At 38.4% G+C, this 20,441-nt stretch overlaps 1 protein-coding gene across 1 annotated transcript in view; it reads right to left on the reverse strand.

Annotated features, from left to right (window-relative positions):
• Positions 1 to 20,441, reverse strand: part of LOC145978339 (dipeptidase 1-like) — a 201,303-nt gene that overhangs the window by 99,900 nt on the left and 80,962 nt on the right. The window contains exons 4-5 of the mRNA XM_083110924.1: positions 19,687 to 19,819; positions 16,263 to 16,413 (exon numbers count right to left, since the gene is read on the reverse strand). Coding sequence (XP_082967050.1) covers positions 16,263 to 16,413; positions 19,687 to 19,819 — 284 coding nt within the window. The remainder of the gene's footprint in view (positions 1 to 16,262; positions 16,414 to 19,686; positions 19,820 to 20,441) is intronic.

Below are 20,441 nucleotides of genomic sequence, written 5' to 3' on the forward strand. Positions count from 1 at the left end.
TGATTGGATGGAAAATTTTACCAGATCCAACCGAAGACACACATCAGTGTAATAAAACTGAGTATAATTTCCACCCTACTATTGACTGGAATGAGTATCAATCTCCTCTACAATACTTTGAGGCATTTGCAGACAAAAAATTGATATCAAGTTTATGTGAGTGGATGAACAAGCGTGCAGGTATGTACTTCAATGAAAATTTGTGTACAAACTTTACTGTGCATGGTCTGAAGTGGAAAAAGGTACACAATGGTGAAATGTATGTTTTTACTTCTTTGCTATTGGTGATGGGAATAAACCGCATTCCTGATATAAAATACTACTGACACGTGTTTTGGTAATCCAGGAGTTTTTACAGCAGATATTATGAGCAGGAACAGATTTCTTCAAATACTGAAATTCATTCGTTTCTACAAGCCACAGTCTTATAGAAAGGACTCCCCAATGACAATACTCGCAATGTTTACAGCTTCACTGAAAGAAAAGTGCACGCTACTGGTAGATCCAGCTGAAACAGTAGCAATTGATGAATCATTGCTTTTACATAAAGGAAGGCTTCATTTTCGGCAATACATTAAGACAAAGAGGGCTCGATGTGGCATAAAACTGTTCAATGTTTGCCCAAGCAATGCAGAATGGTGTTATTATATGAACTGAATCATATTTCAGGAACACAGAATCTCTCGATTTCAGAGAGGATTGTTGTTTTTCTCGCAGAAACCATTATTGGACAAGGTCGGGAAATGTGCTAGTAGTTGATAACTGGTATCTGTCCTCTAGACTAGCAGAATTTCTGGAATCAAAGAATACATATGTAACAGGAACAATCAGGACCAAACGAGGAGTTCACGCGGGAACTATGTAACTTGCCTCTGAATCGCTATGATTCTTGCTTTGTGAGAAAGGGACACTTATTGATCTGCCGCTACAAAGACAAGCGTGATGTTTATATTTTGTCAACAAAACAAAGCAAATTTGTCAGAACGTGAAAAGTATGTTTCTAGTGGGGTTATGTACCTATTCAAGAAACCGCACGTCATAGAGCACTACAATAAAAACATGGGTGCGGTGGACATCATAGAACAGCCGATTGAGCCATATTGCTGTACTAGGAAGAACTATTCGTGGTTCAAAAGACTTGGCTTTCATTTGATCCAACGCATGATCCTGAATGCCAGGGTTTTGTATATACATGAAGTCTGCAGGCCAGAATGTAAGTTTCCTCCATTTTAGTAAAGAATTGTGCAAGCAACTTCTGGAAAAATATGCTCCAGGTTATGCAGTAATGACAAATACATTGTGTTGAAATAGACCAACAAAAACAGCATTACACATAATGACTGATCTTCCGAAGCGTGGCACTTCGCGCAGGCAGCAGAAAGAATGCAGAGTGTGCAGATCATTACTTGGCAAGCAAAAGATGACTGTGAAGTGCTGTGTAACCTGCAGTGATGTACCTCGTTTATGCTCTCCGGGACAATTCGCTAAGTACCATAAGGACAAGAAGAAGTAGAAAGTTTCCATTTGGACCTACTGCACACCCAACGGCGAAAGACATAGTAGGCAAATTGTCCATCACCATTTTCATTCAGTCCATTTTCCATAATGTGATAATCATGAATTGAAGTAAAAACGTCAATAGGCAGAGGACAACATCTGCTGTGTATAAAAAAAAAATCATTCCTTAAAACAACACAGGGGGTGGAAAAAAGATGCTTACTATTATCTTTGCCGTTGACTGTACTAATAAGTAATTGTTTTATGTATTATATTTATTATGTTATCCATATAAGAATGTAAAATTTACAAAATTTGTAGCTACAAGTGAATAGAGACACAATATGTAATACAATGTATTTCTTTTATGTATATATATAGCGTGTCCACAAAAACACTCCTCGATTTTATTTGGTTATAAAATGAAAACTTTTTGCAATACGTTTATAAGTATGGTGTCAGAAGGTGTAGTAACTCAAAATATTTTTGTTTATTCCCTACAGGTTGTGAAATTGACCCATTTTTCCGCTAGAGGGCAGTAAATTCAAGATGGCGCTTTCAAAACAGCAACGATATTGATGTGTGTTAGAATTACACACAACAAAGAGTGTCGTGTCTGTTCAACGTTCATTCAGGCGTAAATTTGGTGTCGAACCACCTTCGAACAAGTCCATTTTGAAGTGGTACAAGGATTTCGTCGAAGAAGGGTGCATCTGTGACAAGCGGAAAGGGCACTCTGGCCGACCGACAGTCCCACAGCAAATTGTTGAGAGTGTGAGGGAAACCTTTGTTCGGAGCCCCAAAAAGTCAGTGCGCATAGCGAGTATTGAACTACAAATCCCAAAAAGTACGATTAGCAAGGTGTTACGAAAACGCTTGCACTTTCAGCCATATAAACTGCAACTGGTGCAGAAGTTAAAACCTGAAGACCGTCCAAAGCGACAGCAGTTCTGTTCGGATCTCCAGCAGTTAATAGAAAATGATGACAATCTTCTGTCGAAGATCATTTTCAGTGATGAAGCAACCTTCCACCTGCATGGTAAGGTAAACAGACACAATGTGCGGATATGGGGATTGGAGAATCCCCACGCCAGGCTGGAGATACAACGTGATTCTCCTAAGTGTAACGTGTTTTGTGCCATATCTGAACAGAGAGTTTATGGTCCTTTTTTCTTTGAAGGCGAAACTGTGTCCGGCGACAGTTACTTGGATGTGTTACAAAACTGGTTGATGCCTCAACTTACTGAGGTAGATGACTACCTTTTCCAACAAGATAGGGCACCACCGCACTGGCATCGTAACGTCCGTAACTTTCTCAATGAGGTCCTGCCAAACAGATGGATAGGTCGTGCTGGACGCCATGATCAGGTGTTTCTTCCCTGGCCTCCTAGGTCACCGGACCTTAGTGTTTGCGATTTTTTTCTTGTGGGGGTATATCAAAGACATAGTGTTCGTACCTCCCCTACCTGCATCCATTGAAATTCTGCAGGACAGAATCACAGAAGCTGTAAACACAATCACGCCCGATATGCTTTCCAGAGTCTGGAATGAGCTCGATTATCGCCTAGATGTTTGCCGTGTGACAGGTGGGGCACACATTGAGTGTCTGTAATGAAATTCAATCACATGAAACTTTATGAGTTTTTACACGTTTACTCAAAAAATGAACACAATATTCCTCAAAGTTTTCATTTTATAACCAAATAAAATCGAGGAGTGTTTTTGTGGACACGCTGTATATTATTACATAACATTATTACATTATGTCAGATTATATAACGCGGTATATAAATATAAAAGATAAATACTTAAAATCATATAATCATTATAACTCAACATTTCACAAAGTTCAAGAACCAATTAAGAATTAGAGAATGGACAAGAATAAGTAGGAAGTTTTCATCTGGATTTGCTGTACCAGGCTGTCCCAGAAGTCCTGCACCATACAAGGGGGAAAATGAAACACAGAATATCAGACTTTATTCAGCAAAGTACAGGCCTCCATGTTTGATTACCTTCACTCATCTCTGCGGCAACAGTTCAATCTGATGGCGGTACCAGGTGGCAGGTTTAGAAATGAAAAACTCGCGACAGGCAGAATTTACCTCATCATATGAATTGAAGTGCCGACCACACAGAAAATGCGAGAGAGAGTGAAATAAACAAATAAACCGTAATCCGATGGTGCAACATCCGGACTATAGACGGGATGAGGTAACAACTCAAACCCGTCAAGCTTAGCCAGGGTGTTGGTCACTCTTTCGAGACCGGTGACTCGGAGCTTTGTCAATTTGCAGCAGTAACCTCTTCCTCCTCGTTAATGCCGGGTATTTCTCGTTCAGAATGGCATACACTCGGCGTAATTGTTCAGAATACAGTTCACCTGTTACAGCACGACCTCCTGGAACAAACTCATAATGGACAATCCCGTAAATATTCCACCACACACTCAGCATGAGCTTTTCCCCAAATCTGTCCTGTTTCACACGTGCGATGGCCTCCTGTCCTCTTTTCACCCACTGTTTACATGTATCAGGGTTTTTCAGAAACAGCTATTTCTCGTCTCCTGCCACAATTCTCCTCCAAAAAACGAAGATCACGTGGGTTTTGTAGCAATGTCTGGCAAATTGCAACTCTGCGCTGGGCCTGCATCCTTCAACTCGTGCGGACTTTGTCGGGGCTGTTTATTGGTGTAATCCATGTCATGCAAGCGACGGTTTACTGTCGATTTGGATGCCCCAACCACTCTTTCTAACACACGTGTGCTGCATTGTGGTGTAGCATACACAGCATCTTGCAGAGACTCGTCAATGTCTATCGGAGGTCGTCCCGTGCGGGGCTTGTCCGCGAGGCGTAGATCAGCTGAAGCGAATTTTTTAAACCAACGGGAAGCTGTCGATCGATTCACCACTTTTTCGTTCTCCACAAGACAAATTTCCTCCGCTGCCGCTTTTGCTGTTAGTCATTTTTTTTTCATAAAAAAACTAGCACTGAACGAACTGCAGTTTGGTCCTCACTCATCGTGCCCACTCTAACTTCACGGGAACACTCGCTACACATGCTGTGCGTGCCTTGACTTGATCCCACGAACCTGTCCTGTATGCCTGCCAACAGGCTTTCACCGGTGGCGTCACCTACCCTCGCAAACTTCACCTTGTGGAGCTCAGTGTGCTGATGGTGCAGGACTTCTGGGACAGCCTGGTACTACTCTGTACTTCGTTTGTGTATACTAATATATACTTGCTTATGTATTATATGTATTATGTTAGGAATATCCATATAACAATGTAATATTTACAACATTTGCAACTATGAGTGAATAACGACGCAATATATAATACAATATATATATATTATATAATGTTTACTATGTATTGTTATTAAATTATGTACTATTACATATCACAGTGTATATAAAACAACAAAAACATATTATGGTTATCACTGAACTTCCTTCAATGTTACAAGAAATACAACATTAATTGGGATGAAGATTCAGGCAATATTTGTCATGGAATATTCGTAAATGATTTCATTATTGAAGATTTTACATTAGAGCCTGGGATGTCGAGGGTTTTCACGTTTCTCTGGGGGAGTGAAAGGGTTAAGAGAAGGAAAAATCTTGTTATAGAGTTGGTCTTTGTAATCCATGCAATACAAAGTGACAGCATTTGCTTGAGAGGTCATAGATGACACACAAATGCCACGGAGAGAGGTCGGTCTGGCCTTCGCACTAGGCAACGCAGCCCGGTTGACGTTGCCACACAGACTTTTGTCCCGCTCTTGCCTTGCTCTTTCAATATGTGGCACCAACGCAATTCTGTTCAGTCGCCTATTTTCATGGCCGTGCGTTTAGTTACAAGCTTAAAAGAACCCAAAATTTCTGGATGAAATATAAAGAACAGCGGTTCTCCGCGTTTGATCTATCGTCTAGTTCATGACGTCATCGTCCACCTTCCCCCAATATAACAGTTAATCTATCATGGTTATAGCGATTTAAAATTCAATTAATACGTACTACATGCTTAGGGCGAAATGTTGTTATAATATTTATTTTATACATTTTACACGTCTATCCCTAGCATAAGAACAACGAAGGAAACTTTCACGTTACCTTATCCTGAAGCCAGCAACGATTTTACCCAGAGTAGTGAGAAATGTTGAAACCTCTCCTCATATAATAGATATGGGATTGTTAAGCACTTCCGCTGCATACTGACGATAGCGCTTTCTGATAATAAATAACTTTCCGCGGAGTGGTGCGTCTTCCTTAGTGCGACAGGGATGTTAGAGGCAGAGAAAAATGGCGTCAGTTAAAATGCACCCAACATATTTATAATGCACAATGCGAGGAAAGTGTGAAACGACTGAAAAAGGGGAAAAAATTAATTTAAGGTGTGATATATATGTCAGAATATTTCCAAGCCATAGCTTCCCAATGCACTGTGACATTTCATTCTTTTTGTTCCGCTTCTTGGGCATACATTACTACAAGAATGCGATAATTTATTTTTGTGTAAAAGCGTTGTGTACTCATTAAGCATTGACTGTAGTTAATGACTGGTAATATCTGGGATGTTATGACAACGAAAGTAACCAATATGTTATAGTTTGAAGCTGCTAAGCATGAAAGTTACACACAATTGTGAGAATTGACTCTTGTCTTAGAACTACATAAAAAAAAAAGAAGTAAAGTGCTCCCCTGTGCATAGCACCACGCCATGATGGCATAAGGGGGTGTGGGGGTAACGCCTCACACTTTCTTGATCCGGTCGTGAGTGGGGTGATGTGATCAGCATCACGACCCTGACCGCCTTTACTCCCCAGGGTTTCCCCCAGGTACCCATGTTATTCGACGCTGGAATAACACCGTTAAAAAAGTTCCCGGATTTGAACCGGCCGGGGATCGAACCCGGGACCTTTCGCATGTAGTGTTGCTCACGGGACGGGACATGTCCCGTCTCGTCTCGTGTCTCGTCTCGAAAACGAGACGAGACACGAGACGGGACAAGCCTTTTGAAATTCGAGACGGGACGAGACGGAATGCCTTTCTCGTCTCGTTTTCGAGACGAGACACGAGACGGGACGGGACGGCTTTTGAAAAGTCTCGTCTCGTCTCGAATGTCTCGAAAAAATAAAAGCAAAATTTTTAATCAGTTTCAAATACTTGTTTGCTTGGAATAAAGTATTTCAATTAGAAACGTTGATAAGCGTGTATTAAGTCAAAATAAGAAGACTGTTCTAGAGAGAGGCATGAATGAATACCTAAATTTATTTCCTATACTCTTTCGAAACACAGCGTTACTTCCCTTTTTTTTAAAAAAAAATATTCCAGGTTAATAACTTTATGTTACGATAGTACTCCAGATACTAATACAATTCTGAATAACGTCAAGTAAAAGGGCAGGTAGAGAAGGTGGAAGGAGGGGCCAAAAGATCGTGGAATGTCTGCGTCCGAGGTTTATCTTGTAAAAATAGTCTCAGCTCTATAGGTTGGAAAGATAAACGGACCGACGGATATGGTTTATTTTTATTATTTAATTTTTACATCAAAGGGTGTACAGAAGTGATTGTTATTAGGAAGTAGGAAAAGCATTGTGGGAAACGTGGCAGTACAAATTGATAAGGAGTTGTTGGGAAAGTTATTAAGGAGTCCAAGGTATTAGCAAGACTAAGAGAAGGAGATAATTAGGGACAAATAATCTTGCATTATTCCACTCCGAACAGCTGAGAGCTAAAGAGGAGGAGAAAATACGGGAAATATGGAAATAAGTAATTTGGTGATTTTAGTGTTTACAGGGAACCACGACAAGATTTTACCACATGATTATTTGCACGGGTTGCGAAATTATTAGAATGTTATGGAAATTTCGGATATGTCTTTGTTGAGAAAATTCTTGTTGTTTCCCTCAGGCATTCTGCAGGTGGTTGGATTCGATTTTTTTACGTCCGTTTGAAGATTATTTCCAATGTTTTTTTTTTATTTCATTATTTCTTATTTAAGGAGAATACTATTCCTTGGATTGTAATAACGACATACTGAGGCTGATATAGTAGAATAATTTTCAAATGAAGGAAGTGCACTAAGTTCTGTATAATCGTCGTAGAAGGAAACTTTGTTCTATGAGGGGACTCGCTGATGGTACAGTGGTAGCATCGTCGCCTTGTAATCAAGGGGTCCCGGGTTCGATACCCGGTGAAGGCACATTGTGATTTGAACCCCACTTTAAACTGTGGGTCCAGTCCCGATTAGCCATTCTGTAAATCAGATGAAGGAATGTTGTAGCTGTTCTTTTTATTCTGTAAATTTAGCCTTCAAGTTTATGAGCAAAATACATGTAGTATCTACTGTCTACATTTTCACTCGTTATTAAACACATTTCACAAAGTAGTTTTATTGAACTTCACAGGGAAGCTGACAGCAATGTCAGGGTGGCGGGAGCTTGTTTACGACCAGGGTGTATTCCGAGACTGTTTTTCGCCGTTCCCCGCTGACAAAGGTTTCGCTTTGAACAATGGACACCGTTGCTTCAGGGAGCAAACACCAAACATAGGGCGAGGTTGACCTGCAGTAGCGGGTACGTGCCATAAATAAAGGCCTAAAGTAGGAATGAAAGTTGATGCAAGGGAGGGGCAATAAAAATTCTGTAATTTGGTTTGCTTGCTGACAGGAAGTTTTGCAGGAAAAGCTGAAAAGGAAAACGGCAGACTTTGAATGAAAGAGGGACAGTGAACACAAGTTCTTTGTATTATTCACCGACACACAAGCTTCCATTTCGAAGGTGAGGCTATTAGCAGTGACGACGCCAGAGGAGGCAGGGGGACGCCCCATGTCGGACACTTCGCCCCCCCCCCCCGGGCCCTCCAACTGAAGTTAATTAAATATCGAATAATAAGAGAGTTCATTTATAAGAGTATGACGTTTTTCACCTTTTCAAAGTGGTGTATTCTGCATGATATAACTTTTCTGCTTATAATACCAACTTGATTAACAAATATTAATTTGCTTCGTCAAAGATTCGAGCGCCGACTTGGGCATAGGTGATTTCTCATTCATTTATGTCCTGTAATAGCCGAGATTAACCTAAGTTTTAACCAGTCTTAAGAACTGGGAAAAAGTGTTGAATGTGGATGATTTTAAAACATCAGGACCACAAGACATCATCTGTAGTACGGGCAAATTATTCTAATCGTGGTCGTTAGTGACAACGCTAATTATTAAAAGACATTCAAAGTTGATTCAAGATTTGGTTGGTTGGTTGATTTGGCGTTTGAAGTCCACTTTATGCACAGTAAGACTAATCGGGACTGGACTTATAGTTTAAAGTGCCTCCACTGGGTATCGAACCCAAGACCAAAGGTGATCGGAGAAAAACCCGACACTACATGTCAGTTGTTGTGGATTCATCGCGGTTTCTTACTATTCAGGGACTTGAATTTCGAGATGATGAGTCTGAGGAAACCTTAACAAAGGGAATTTCTTCGATACTCTTGAAGTTAATGAGGGGATATTATTTGGAAATGTATTGAACGTGAACCTTAAAATGCAAATTACACTTAAAATTCGATTCAAAACATATCGCGGGCAGGTAAAAGAACGCTTATTAGGATTTGCCACTCTTCAATCATTAGATGCAGGTTCGCTCTTTCTCGTACATATCAAAATCGAAGAACTTCTTCCCACGAACTACATAGGTGCCTGTAATTGGGTAGTACAGACATACGTTGGAGTGGTAGAGTAAGAGTAAGTATTGCCAGGGTCAGAATATCTCTTGAATTATGAGATAACTGTAACCTTTGTCCGACTTTTTTATCCTGTGATAACATTTCCCTGAAAGGTGAAACACAAATTTTGCCCAAAACTCTTCAGCGTTACGAAGATGGTTGTCCTTAAAATATTTGTAAAGGCTTGCTCGAAACAGGATGCTGGATGCAAACTGCCTCATTTGGCTGTTCTTGCCATTGAAAAGAAATGTCAAGTCCTGAACGTACCAAAGGTGGGCAATGTGTTCTCCAAAGCACATAGAGCAGAATTCTCCTACAGGAGAATTGCACTTGACTAAGTGCCTCACATTGTTTCTAATACTTAAGAAGATTCATTTCGTCCAACGACACGTTTATTTTGCAAGAAAATTAAACTCTTAGAAGCATTATTTTCATCATTTATATTATTATCTTATAACTTAAATATTTATATCAGTAGTTTCATCTCAAGAAAGACGATGAATTATAAAATTATGAATGTCTTTCAATACTGAAATAGGCCACTAGAGACAACGCAACTTACCAATAAAAAAGAATTAATGTCTTTATTAAAATGAATCATGTGGAGATAAACTCGTAATCAAGAAGTAAATTTAGGCAGTAAACATCCCCTTTAAATAAAGGACAAACGCAAAACACCATACATGAATATAATAATAATTATTATTATAATTATTATTATATAAGTATATATATATATATGTGTAGTGTTTTCGGGCGTTTTAATGTGACTGCCCCCTTACAATATTTTGTTGCCCCCTTCCGCCTCCCCCTCCCCCCCCCGTCACATTTCCCTGGCGCCGTCACTGGTTGGAAGTAAATTTATTAGGACGAGGAAAGTAACATTAGCTGTTCACAATGTTGCACCAAAGGACGTGATATGTGCTACTGTTTGTATAAATGATAGGAAATTTAAGCAAAAAATTATAATTGTTGAGACTTGAGAGTTGTTTCCTTCATTTGATCTTAGGAAGAGGTTTTCTGAGACAGAGTGGGATTATTTTATATGGGAAAGGGTGCTTGTTTAAAGATAGAGACGTATTTTGCACATTTTTTAAAAGTTCAGATAAAACAAGAATTTAGCCTTACTGTTATGAAAAGAAACAACGCAGTACGGGGAAATAATAACTTCACATTTTTCGCACCTGGTGGGATGCAACACAAGAGTATTGCAGGAAGTCTATGAACGAGGATGAAGAAGGATATGTGAAATTTGACTTACCTGCGGGTGAATTAGTTTATTCTAATATTCTTAAGGTTGATATATATAATATTTAAGTCCACTTGATTCGCAAATAGGCTAAATCGCGAGCCGACCTACAGTTTAAAGTGCGATCCGATCCACCTTGCGCCTCCATTGAGTATCGACGCGAGGACCCTTCATTACAAGACCCCGACGTTATTACTACGCCATCGGGGAGGCACCCAATTTACACAAATATGTTGATTCCAATAACACGTTATATGCATAATCTGATAATGATGCACTTTGGGTGCATCTAAACATATTTTTTTCAACTATAGCATGTCTAAAAGAATCATTGAAGTTGGGATTTTTATAACTTCAGGAGGCACGGCTCTGTAAACGAGCGATATAAAATTAATGCAGGTTTGCCTTCCATACGTGGTGGTTTTGTCACGTTTCTTCGCTTCGTAAAACATACACTTTTGCAGGAAAGGCTTCTTGCATCCTCCTGGGGCCTTGCTCTAGCTAAACAAAAAATATATTTGTTTAGCATAATCGAGGGTTACATATTCCTGCCGAACTTACTAGAAAACAAGGATTCTATTGAGATCATACTGCTTTGAATGACAGTATCAATGAAGTTTTATGTACGCTACTACTTATAATAATGAGCATAAAATATTAATCAGGAACTTTATTTTTCGTCAACTGGATGTAACATCTATTTTTGTTATTCAGCAAATATTCAATTCATCACCTTTTTTGACATTAATTTTCTTGCCTGGACAGCTGTTTTTATGCAGATTTTGACGATCTTAAGTACACGTAAGCTACATATTAGATAATATTCGTGCTGTTATATTACTATTCTTCTACCATCTTTGTAACATGTCATGCAATAACAATAATAGAATTGATTAATTTACATATTCAAGTGAATAGACCTATGAATTATATTAATGCATTAATTTAAACATTTGCTTAATTGTTGTCGTTAATGTTATTATTATCATTTTTTCTGAAACACTTGGCTCAGACACCCTCCCCCGACATATATTTCTAGATGCGTGCTTGCCGAAGGATAAATTAGATCAAGCGGTGGTGGTACCGGACTTAGAGGCTAAAGGGTAAACAAAGAAGTATGTTCGTCATAAGCTGGGCATAAGAAACAGCACAATATCACAAAGAAACACTTTTTGAAACTTATGTCATATAATATGTTTAACAATATTAAGAACAATAAATGCTTTCTATTTGTAATATACTAAATATTGAAATTTTCAATAGTCTTTTGTGTTCGTACTACACATTTAAAATCTTTTTTGTTGCTCCCCAGCGCCAAGCTTAGAATTTAAAGAAAACAATGTACATTTTCATAGTGCACGGAAGTTCGACATTCAGAAAGAAAAAAGGTCTATTGGAAAACATTTCAAGACTTCCAAAAGGTATAGCAGTAATGAAAAAGAGCACTCACTTATACCGTGTTTGTTACAACCTGTCCGGCTTCCCGCGGTAGCTGATCGCTGGCTTTTCTAGCATAAACCAAGCGGTGTTGCTGCTGAAGACCGCCTGAACTCCGTGCTGGGGAAAACCAAAGCCAGGCAGCAAATTAAAATACGCAACGTGGCAACAACGTCTACGTAAGCTCCTCTCTTCTGCCTTCCAACCGCTCCTCGATGCCCAGCAGACGACTTTTTTCTCGTTTCTCATTGGCACCAAAACTGTCGAGCGATCGCTAGCGCGGGAAACGGGACAGATTCTAACAAACTTGGTATAAATGTACGATGGATAGACAGTTGTATGAAGCGAGAAAAACCACAAAGTAGATTTCATAAGATACCTAGCAATCAGTGACCAACAAACTGCATTTTTAATATTATGTCCTCATGATTAACGAACCTTATTTATTCTCGCCACGCATTGGGTAAAATATTTGGAGCTTTATCCCACTTTCCGGAAAAATATTTTGTGTTTCTGCTACTTTTGACTTTTCTTGGCATGATATCCCAGATCACTTTTACGAGACGAGACGGGACAAAACGAGACGGGACGAGACGAGACGAGACAGAACCCTTCGAGACGGGACACGAGACGGGACAAACGAATATTTTCGAGACGAGACACGAGACGAGACAGCATTTTCACGAGACGGGACGGGACAGACCAAAGTCTCGTCTCGTCTCGTCTCGTGGGCAACACTATTCGCATGGTAGTCAGACGCGTTACCGACTGAGACACATGTAAGTATTATGTAATTGAAAGGGCTGATAGAAAATGCACATATCTCTCTCTGTAGCCGTAGTCGTTCGACGTCTCAAAATTTAGCTAAAAAATAATATATTTGGAGCAATTTGGTCGCACACAACTAAAATAATGTTAAAGGCGAACATCTTGATGTGAATTATCTGATTTTCCATTTATTGCAAATTTGTCTCAGTACTAAATGTATCTGATTTAATAGCTCTCAACAGTAGCAGTGTTTGGGTGCACAAACTAAAGGGGGAGGGACAAAAATATTTTAATTTATCTTAGTGGACATGGCTTGTTCATTACAAGACCACTGGCTCTTAATATAACTCAAAACTTACTACTTTTAAAAAATGTGAGCTCGTACAAGTTAGAGAAGAGTGGTTTTCATTCATTTTTAAAAATAATTGCTACACTGCCTTGCTCAAATACAACACTACATCAAGGTAATAAGTTCCTAAAAAATATCTGCCAATTGTTTCTTACTAGATGGGGCAAATTTGTCTTTACTCGAATGACCATATATATATATATATGGGGCGTTGGATTAGGGGGTGTACACACACAACAATTTTTCGAGTTCATATCCAAGCAATATATGAATTTTCAGCACTTCATTCTCCATAATCAGTATCAATTAGTTTCATCATGTTTATGAACGTACGTACATAAGATCGTTTCTCAATAGTGTTTGCGAGGGGTGTTGTTTGTTTACTCGACTAAGTAATTGGTGTTCACCTCCTATTGATTCCCGCCATCTTCATCTCCGAGGACCATCCAATTTACCTCCACATCCTGTTGTTCCCGCTGTTGCCGATAGTTTGCTGGGATGAATGTTAAAGCCTTGCTTGAGAGCAACCTTGGAGATCTCAATTAGCGGTTTGTAAACCAACAGGTAGGCGCGAAAGATCAAAGAAACTAGGAAGCCACAGTCCTGATGAAAATTGCATCTTGTACTAGAAGCAACCACGGTTCATTGCTAATTAGCTATATGAACAAGTTTGTCTAAGTGTATAGACCTGTTTGGTACGACGCTAGGTGAATTCGTGCTTCAGATCTAACCGCTTTCAAGTGGGTTCAAAAGAGAATTGACAGTAGTTACTGTTGCAGAATTGTGTTTAACAGAGGTAGATTATATCGCTCCAGCAAAGACATTAAACTGAAACGCGCTTTAACCCTATCTTACATTTTTTTTTTTTAGATTTTTCAAATGTGAAAATTTTTATTAAATATTGAAAATAAATTACATTGTTCCCTAGGATGTTCTCAATATTTCTGTATTTCTTCTGTTCATAAGGACATAAATGTAATGTGAATAGGAGGCAAAATGCACTTGGTGGGCCTATCAGGCGCCATCTTTAAATGTGTGTTATTCCAGACACTTCTGTTAGTGACAGTGTACAATTAGTTGGTAATGATTGTAATTTTTGTATTTATTATAATTAGTAAACAACTGCCGTCTACAAACAAAAAAAGCATTATTAAAAATATTATTATGTTTTTTGTGAGTTTTACCAAATGTCAAAATAATGTAACACTCATGTTATAATTGGTTATTATTTTCAATACAGATGGTAATTATTGTAATTAATAAATAAATGCACATATAGGCAACAATGGAGGCAGTGAAAATATGCAATAACAAAAATGTTGCTTAATTTTTAGTGATGAAAAAGTGTGGGCCTGTGAGTCCTCCAGCCTTTCTCCCACGGTAAAGTAAGCTAGGGCTAAAACTGATAAAAAAAATACTCACTTCCAATATAGACTTTTCTTCGGCTTTTCTTTTCTATTTTAGTTACTTAATGAATTCATATTGAGCCTTTTCTGGTGATGAATGAAGAAACCCCATTACTAGGGATTTAAAGGTGAATGGCATGAACTCTCCAGCACTCGAAAGCTTCGAAATCTCTCCAGAGCTCACTTTCTCAGCAAATGGAGAAATTATCTCGTTCCTTGATTTTTTTTATATGGTTTATTTTACTTAGCTTTTCTGCTACTTTTGGGTAGTCGCGAAGATGAGGATGAGTGATAATATGATGAAATTGATAATAGGACACTCACAAACAACATCAATACCCAGGCCGGGATTCGAACCCCTGACCCTTGGCGTCGTAGGGCGCTGCAATGCTAACCATTCCGCCACGGAGCTCGGCATATTCTCTTTCTGATCCAATATCTTTCCCGATTACTTCCTCGGTTTAACCGTGACGTTGAGAAAGAACAATGATTCGTGAAAGAGATAAAAGTAAACACAATATTTCACACAAGCATTGGCTTGGAGTTGAACACAGAATCCTTGGTAAGGAGATCTGGAGTCCAGCATCCAAGGTCTTCAATCGTTGCTGCTTCGGGAATTGACGCTTTGCAAATATCAACTTGCCTTTTTAGGTTGTTAATGCTAACTTTCTTTCCACTTTGAGGACAAGCTTTGGTGGACAACAACTTTTCTTCCGGTGCGCAATTACGTTGATGTCGGGTTCAACGAGAACTATCGACACTAGCTTGACACTTGTCACAAATTTTCGTGCTGGCATGATATTTCACAGAAAATCAACGAGATTAAAAATTCAAGTAAACAACGATGGAATATTTGCAGATATGTTATTTATAGAAATTTTCCTGGGGACAACAAGTAAAATCCGATCGTGCAAAAAATTCAAAAACTAAGAAACACCTTCTAAAAAGAAAACTGGAAATAATTTGTCGAAAACTATAGTCGCAAATACGATAGAATTTTCAGGTATGTTATTTATATAGAATTTCTCAGGAACAACAAGTAAAATCCGATCATATAAAAAATGCAATGTGTTTATCTTTTTTAAAAAAATGCAAAATACGCCTTGGAAATTTCAACAAACCAATTCTATTTAGATTGGAGAAACCTGAACCTATTTCCATTTTTCCGAACTTTTAATTACAATCTCCATTGTTATTTTTGGCTCAATTTTCAAATTGGCCATTACCAATTTTACCACAAGATGGCGGTTCCTAAATGACAATAGTTAAAGACATATTTTAGTGAAATACGCAGTTCGTGTTGTCGTCGTTGCAAGTCACCTAACTCTTTTACTAAGAAAAGAAAAAAAATCTTGACGTACTGAAAAAAGTTGACAGAAAATTCCAACATTCAAGTTTTGCTCTGTCGTCGCCTAACAAAAATTCGAACCTTCTGATTTTTTTTTTTTTTTCAAATTTCAAAAATCATAAAATGTCGACCGGATCTCGGAAACGGCAAGAAATATCACCCTATCGATTTCGACTACGTAGCAAAAAATTTGGAGGTCCTGAGAGGTCAAGGGTGCCGAAAATTTTCGAAGAGACATGGGGTTTCTTGTGTTAGCATGTCCTCTCCGACTGGAAATTCAAAATGGCGTAGGTCCGTCTGAAAATATTTTCCAAGTGCTGCGTTAAAAAAAAAAAAAAAAAAACTAAAATTCTAAAACGGGGAGAGATTTCATCCGGTTAGTTTTCTGCTCTTAATTTAGCAATGTGATCACAACTTCAATATGCTTAAATACATAGCTTCTAATTAAAGACTTGAAAATTCTATAATAGCAAAGTGACTCACCAAGGTGTGTTGCAGCTGTGAGTCAGCGTCATGTATCTCACTCCCAGGTGATAGAACATCCTCAACACAGCCAGACTGCTCCCGATAGAATGGCCGCCTTCCACACCTATAAGGCTGGCCAGTTTTCTGGAGTGATGGGCCTCATAAATTCCTGGAATCAAGGAAGGAAATACTCTTATATATATATACGCTCATACCTACGCGTATATGTACATGCATAACATATATATTGTGCCATTCCTTATAATGAATTTGTTCATGCACGTGTATCTTGAACAAAAAAATACTTTCATACTGGTTGTTAATGGTATGCTTAGTGTTGTCTTTTCTTACGTTTAGCTCGAGATGAAGTAGTAGTTAGTACCCTGTAATTATGAAATACAAAAGAAAGCATTTAGTACTGTTGCATAGAAAGAGTCTTCACGTTTATGACCTCCGCTTTTCGTTTGTCTTCGTGACGTCAGCATTACGGTAGCACCCTTGACGTAAGTAGAGATGAATGGCCGCTAGCCAGGAGGAGTTTCGTCAGTTTCTGTGTGATTGAATATGCAAAAACTTGGGATGGGAGAACTGTACAATCGCATTGATATCTGTCGTGTTACAAAAGGGTCACTTGTAACTTACCAATGTAAACTTCAGGACGTACTCTTCAAACCATGTAAGTATTTTAGACCTATTATAAAAACTCTTCTTTCTGTAAAACTTTGAAAATGTATTTTTTTAGGCTAGCCCTGTATATTAATCCAATTAATTCATTTGAAACCTTTTGGCAGGTTATACAGGGTGATTATAAATATTCTATCAATTTTTGTGAAAATGGCTGAATTCCTCTTTCTCTTGTAGGCGATGTGAATGATACTAACTACAGAAGAGATAATAGCCGTGGTGTGTGGAACTTTGCGGGGATTAAGATTCAAAGAGGTCCAGGCAACTTTCGAAATAAAATTCCACAAACCTGCTACACACCAGGTCTAATATCAGGCTACTGGTACAAAAATTGAAGCACACAGGTACTGCACACGATGCTAAACGTTCATGAAGCCCCAGCGTAGCAGCTGAAACCGTGCAACGGGTAGAAGGTGCCATCAGCAGAAACCGAAAAAAATGCGTCAAGATGAAGGCTAAGCAGGCAGCTGTTCTTACCGCAACCGACTATGCGGAAGATACTCCATTACACTCTAAAGAAACGGTCATACCACCTTCAGGTGGTGCACACGTTAGGAAGGTAGGACAATGTTTGTCGAGAAACAATGTGTGCAGAGCTGTTACAGGCACTGGAAGAGGACAATTTGATGGAACACTTGTTGTTTATTAATGCCATCCGACACAACTGAAGAGTATGGGGCAATGTACAGCAACATGAGGTCTTCCAATGGGAACTAAACACCACCGAAAGTCAATGTGTGGTTGGGGATCACGATGTGCAAGGTATACAGAACGTTCTTCTTCGCAGGACACACAGTGACAGGCAATGCGATCTCGATATGTTGCAATTGTTCCATCAACCACAATAGGAACAAGATGGTATCTTGGAAATAGTGGCTTTCCAACAGGATGGAGCCCCTCTCCACTTTGCAAAGACTCTTCCTGCATACTTGGATGCTACGTTTTTACGTAGGTAGATTGGTAGGGATTCGCAATGAATTTGGACTACATGACCTCCGGATCTCACACCTCATGATTTCTTGCATGGGGCTACATCAGGTCACAGGTGTACAGGGTTAAGATCACCTCTCTTCAACATCACCGTCAACGTATCCAGCATGCTGTACTCAACATGTCACTGGCAATAGTCTGAAAGGTGTTTTGTGAAACTGTTCGTCGTTGAGATGCATACAGGTTATTCCTATGGTAGTACATTGACCTGACACTTTCATGGATTTTGTTCTGTACACAGCTTATTATGTCCGATGTGTTTTCTTTCAATGTTGATTATATGTTACCATGCACTGGGGAGTTTCTCAATACATTTGCTCTAAACTCATACATTTTTCTTCTGAAAAATGGATCGAGACTTTATAATCACTCTGTATTTAAAAAATGTAATATTATAAAACAATATACTAAATATATTTTTCGAAAATTACTTTTTAGTACAAAATTCCTAAAAAATGTAATTTCATAATTCTAGCAGTATATTTAAAGTAGGTTATCATTTGTGAGTCATAATATCGTTGTAAAGGGTTTTTAATATATTTGTTAATATTTTACTAGTCTCCGAATTTGGTGTGGTATGATATTAATTTGCTATGCATTTCACCTTACTAGTTCTACTAGTAGATATTCATTTTCAATCTTTTCATTTTACTGCATTTGACATTTTTTGTTTTAGGAGAACTTCTCCACATGTCGGGATATGGATCTATGGACATGCTCCAAACATGTTACTGATAACAAGTATTACGTTCTACCTACTGAGAAAGGCCAGGTCAGGCCTAATTCCTAAACACCCTCAAAATATAAGTATATTATGTCACCAATATTAGCAGATTGAGGTGTTGTTCCTGTTCAAGTACATAATCATTATCGAAGCAAGTTTTATGTAAACCTGTGTGAAATATTAATAGAATTCTATCAGTTATTACTAATGCTATAAGACATGTAATTCCTCTCCAACTTTTAGGTCATCTCCAGTATAAAAGACATGCGAATCCCTGCAGCATTTCTGAAATCAATATTAATTACCAATAGTATATTAATAATACTTTCAGAAATCCAAATTGAATTGTTGCTATATTAAGTTTAATCGGCCTCAGTTGTTACAAGGGAGAGTCAAGCCGAAATCTTATTATTTTTGGATCTTATCTATTAGATTTGTGTATGTAGGGTTGCAGAAATTTGCTGCATTTTAGCACAGACCTATTGCTGATCTACATATATTTTCAAGTTTGAGTTAGTGCCTCCATATCTTAAGAAGAATAAATCTTTGGGGTCCACGTGCAGTCACTTATGAGCCACTGCAAAGGCCTTTCCACCCATCTGCCTCTGAACTGAGGCCATTGTCGGACTTTCTTGTCCATTAGTAAACTTGCTGGTGTGCTAAGCATGCACAGAGATATTGAATTTTCATTTGCCGAGAAATTTATGTAAATATTAGGCTGACAGAAGGTAAGAAAACACTCCTCTTCACTGGTGCAAGTGTGTAGAGGAAGCGCCATCTTTAAAATGACAAGAATGACATTTTGAAGCTCACTTGATTAGTGCTTAAGCCTTGAAGTCGTTTTGTAAATAACAGTTAATTGCTCGTGTACATTTGAGATGTATACAGTCTCTCCTACAATTTACATTGGACTTTTAAAGTTTTAATTTGACATTTATAGTATTAACGATTTTACCTATTTTGATGCTTAATTTAAGTCTAATTTGTTGTGCAACAATCGTTCCCAATATATTATACTGTTCTACTCTACAAACAGGAAATTACCTTCCGATGTCGTAACGAGCTGCATGTGGGCGGGATATTTGTCAATCAACCTCCGTATCACATCTATTTGTTCCAATGTTAGTTGTACAGCGTCCAAATATTGAGAACTGCATGGCACGTATGCAGACCAAAACTGAAAGTATAAGAAAACAAATTCATTCATTATTTGAAATATTGTTGAAAATAATAATAAATATTCATAGACGTACAGATACTAAAGATAGTACGTTTCGTGTGTTCTAAGCACGTGGTACTGATGGTTGGCTATGTTTTATAAGTTGCCGTAACATGGTGTTTCTGTGAGAACTGAATTACTTGCTATGTTGCTTGTTTTCATTTACTAAAACCCTGAGACAATATGTGTATAGGACTCTTCTTTTAAAAAAAATTGATAATGGTATATGAGGGGTCCAGAACACAAGTGGCGTAACTCAATTCAACACAGTTTGGAGAAAAGCGCACTTTTAAATAAATTAGTACTGCTGGAGTACAAATATTGTGGTGCCTATATGAGAGCAATAATTTGAAATGTAGCAGATTCTTACTTCTAGCACTGAAATGTTGATAGTTAACAGTTCGAAGGTATGCATGTAACTTCATTTCCACGAAAAGCGGAGTTATGCCTTATGTAATAGTTGAGGTAAAGCGTTTCTGACACATGATGTGACCCGCGTTGTACGCTAGCATGCGTGACCTTCAGCCAAGTTGTGGATGCAATCACGTTATAGATTGGGTTCCTTAATTATCTTAATGAC

The sequence above is a fragment of the Lepisma saccharinum genome, chromosome 24, assembly GCF_977018435.1.
Source record: "Lepisma saccharinum chromosome 24, izLepSacc3.1, whole genome shotgun sequence".
Taxonomy (NCBI): Eukaryota; Metazoa; Arthropoda; class Insecta; order Zygentoma; family Lepismatidae; genus Lepisma; species Lepisma saccharinum.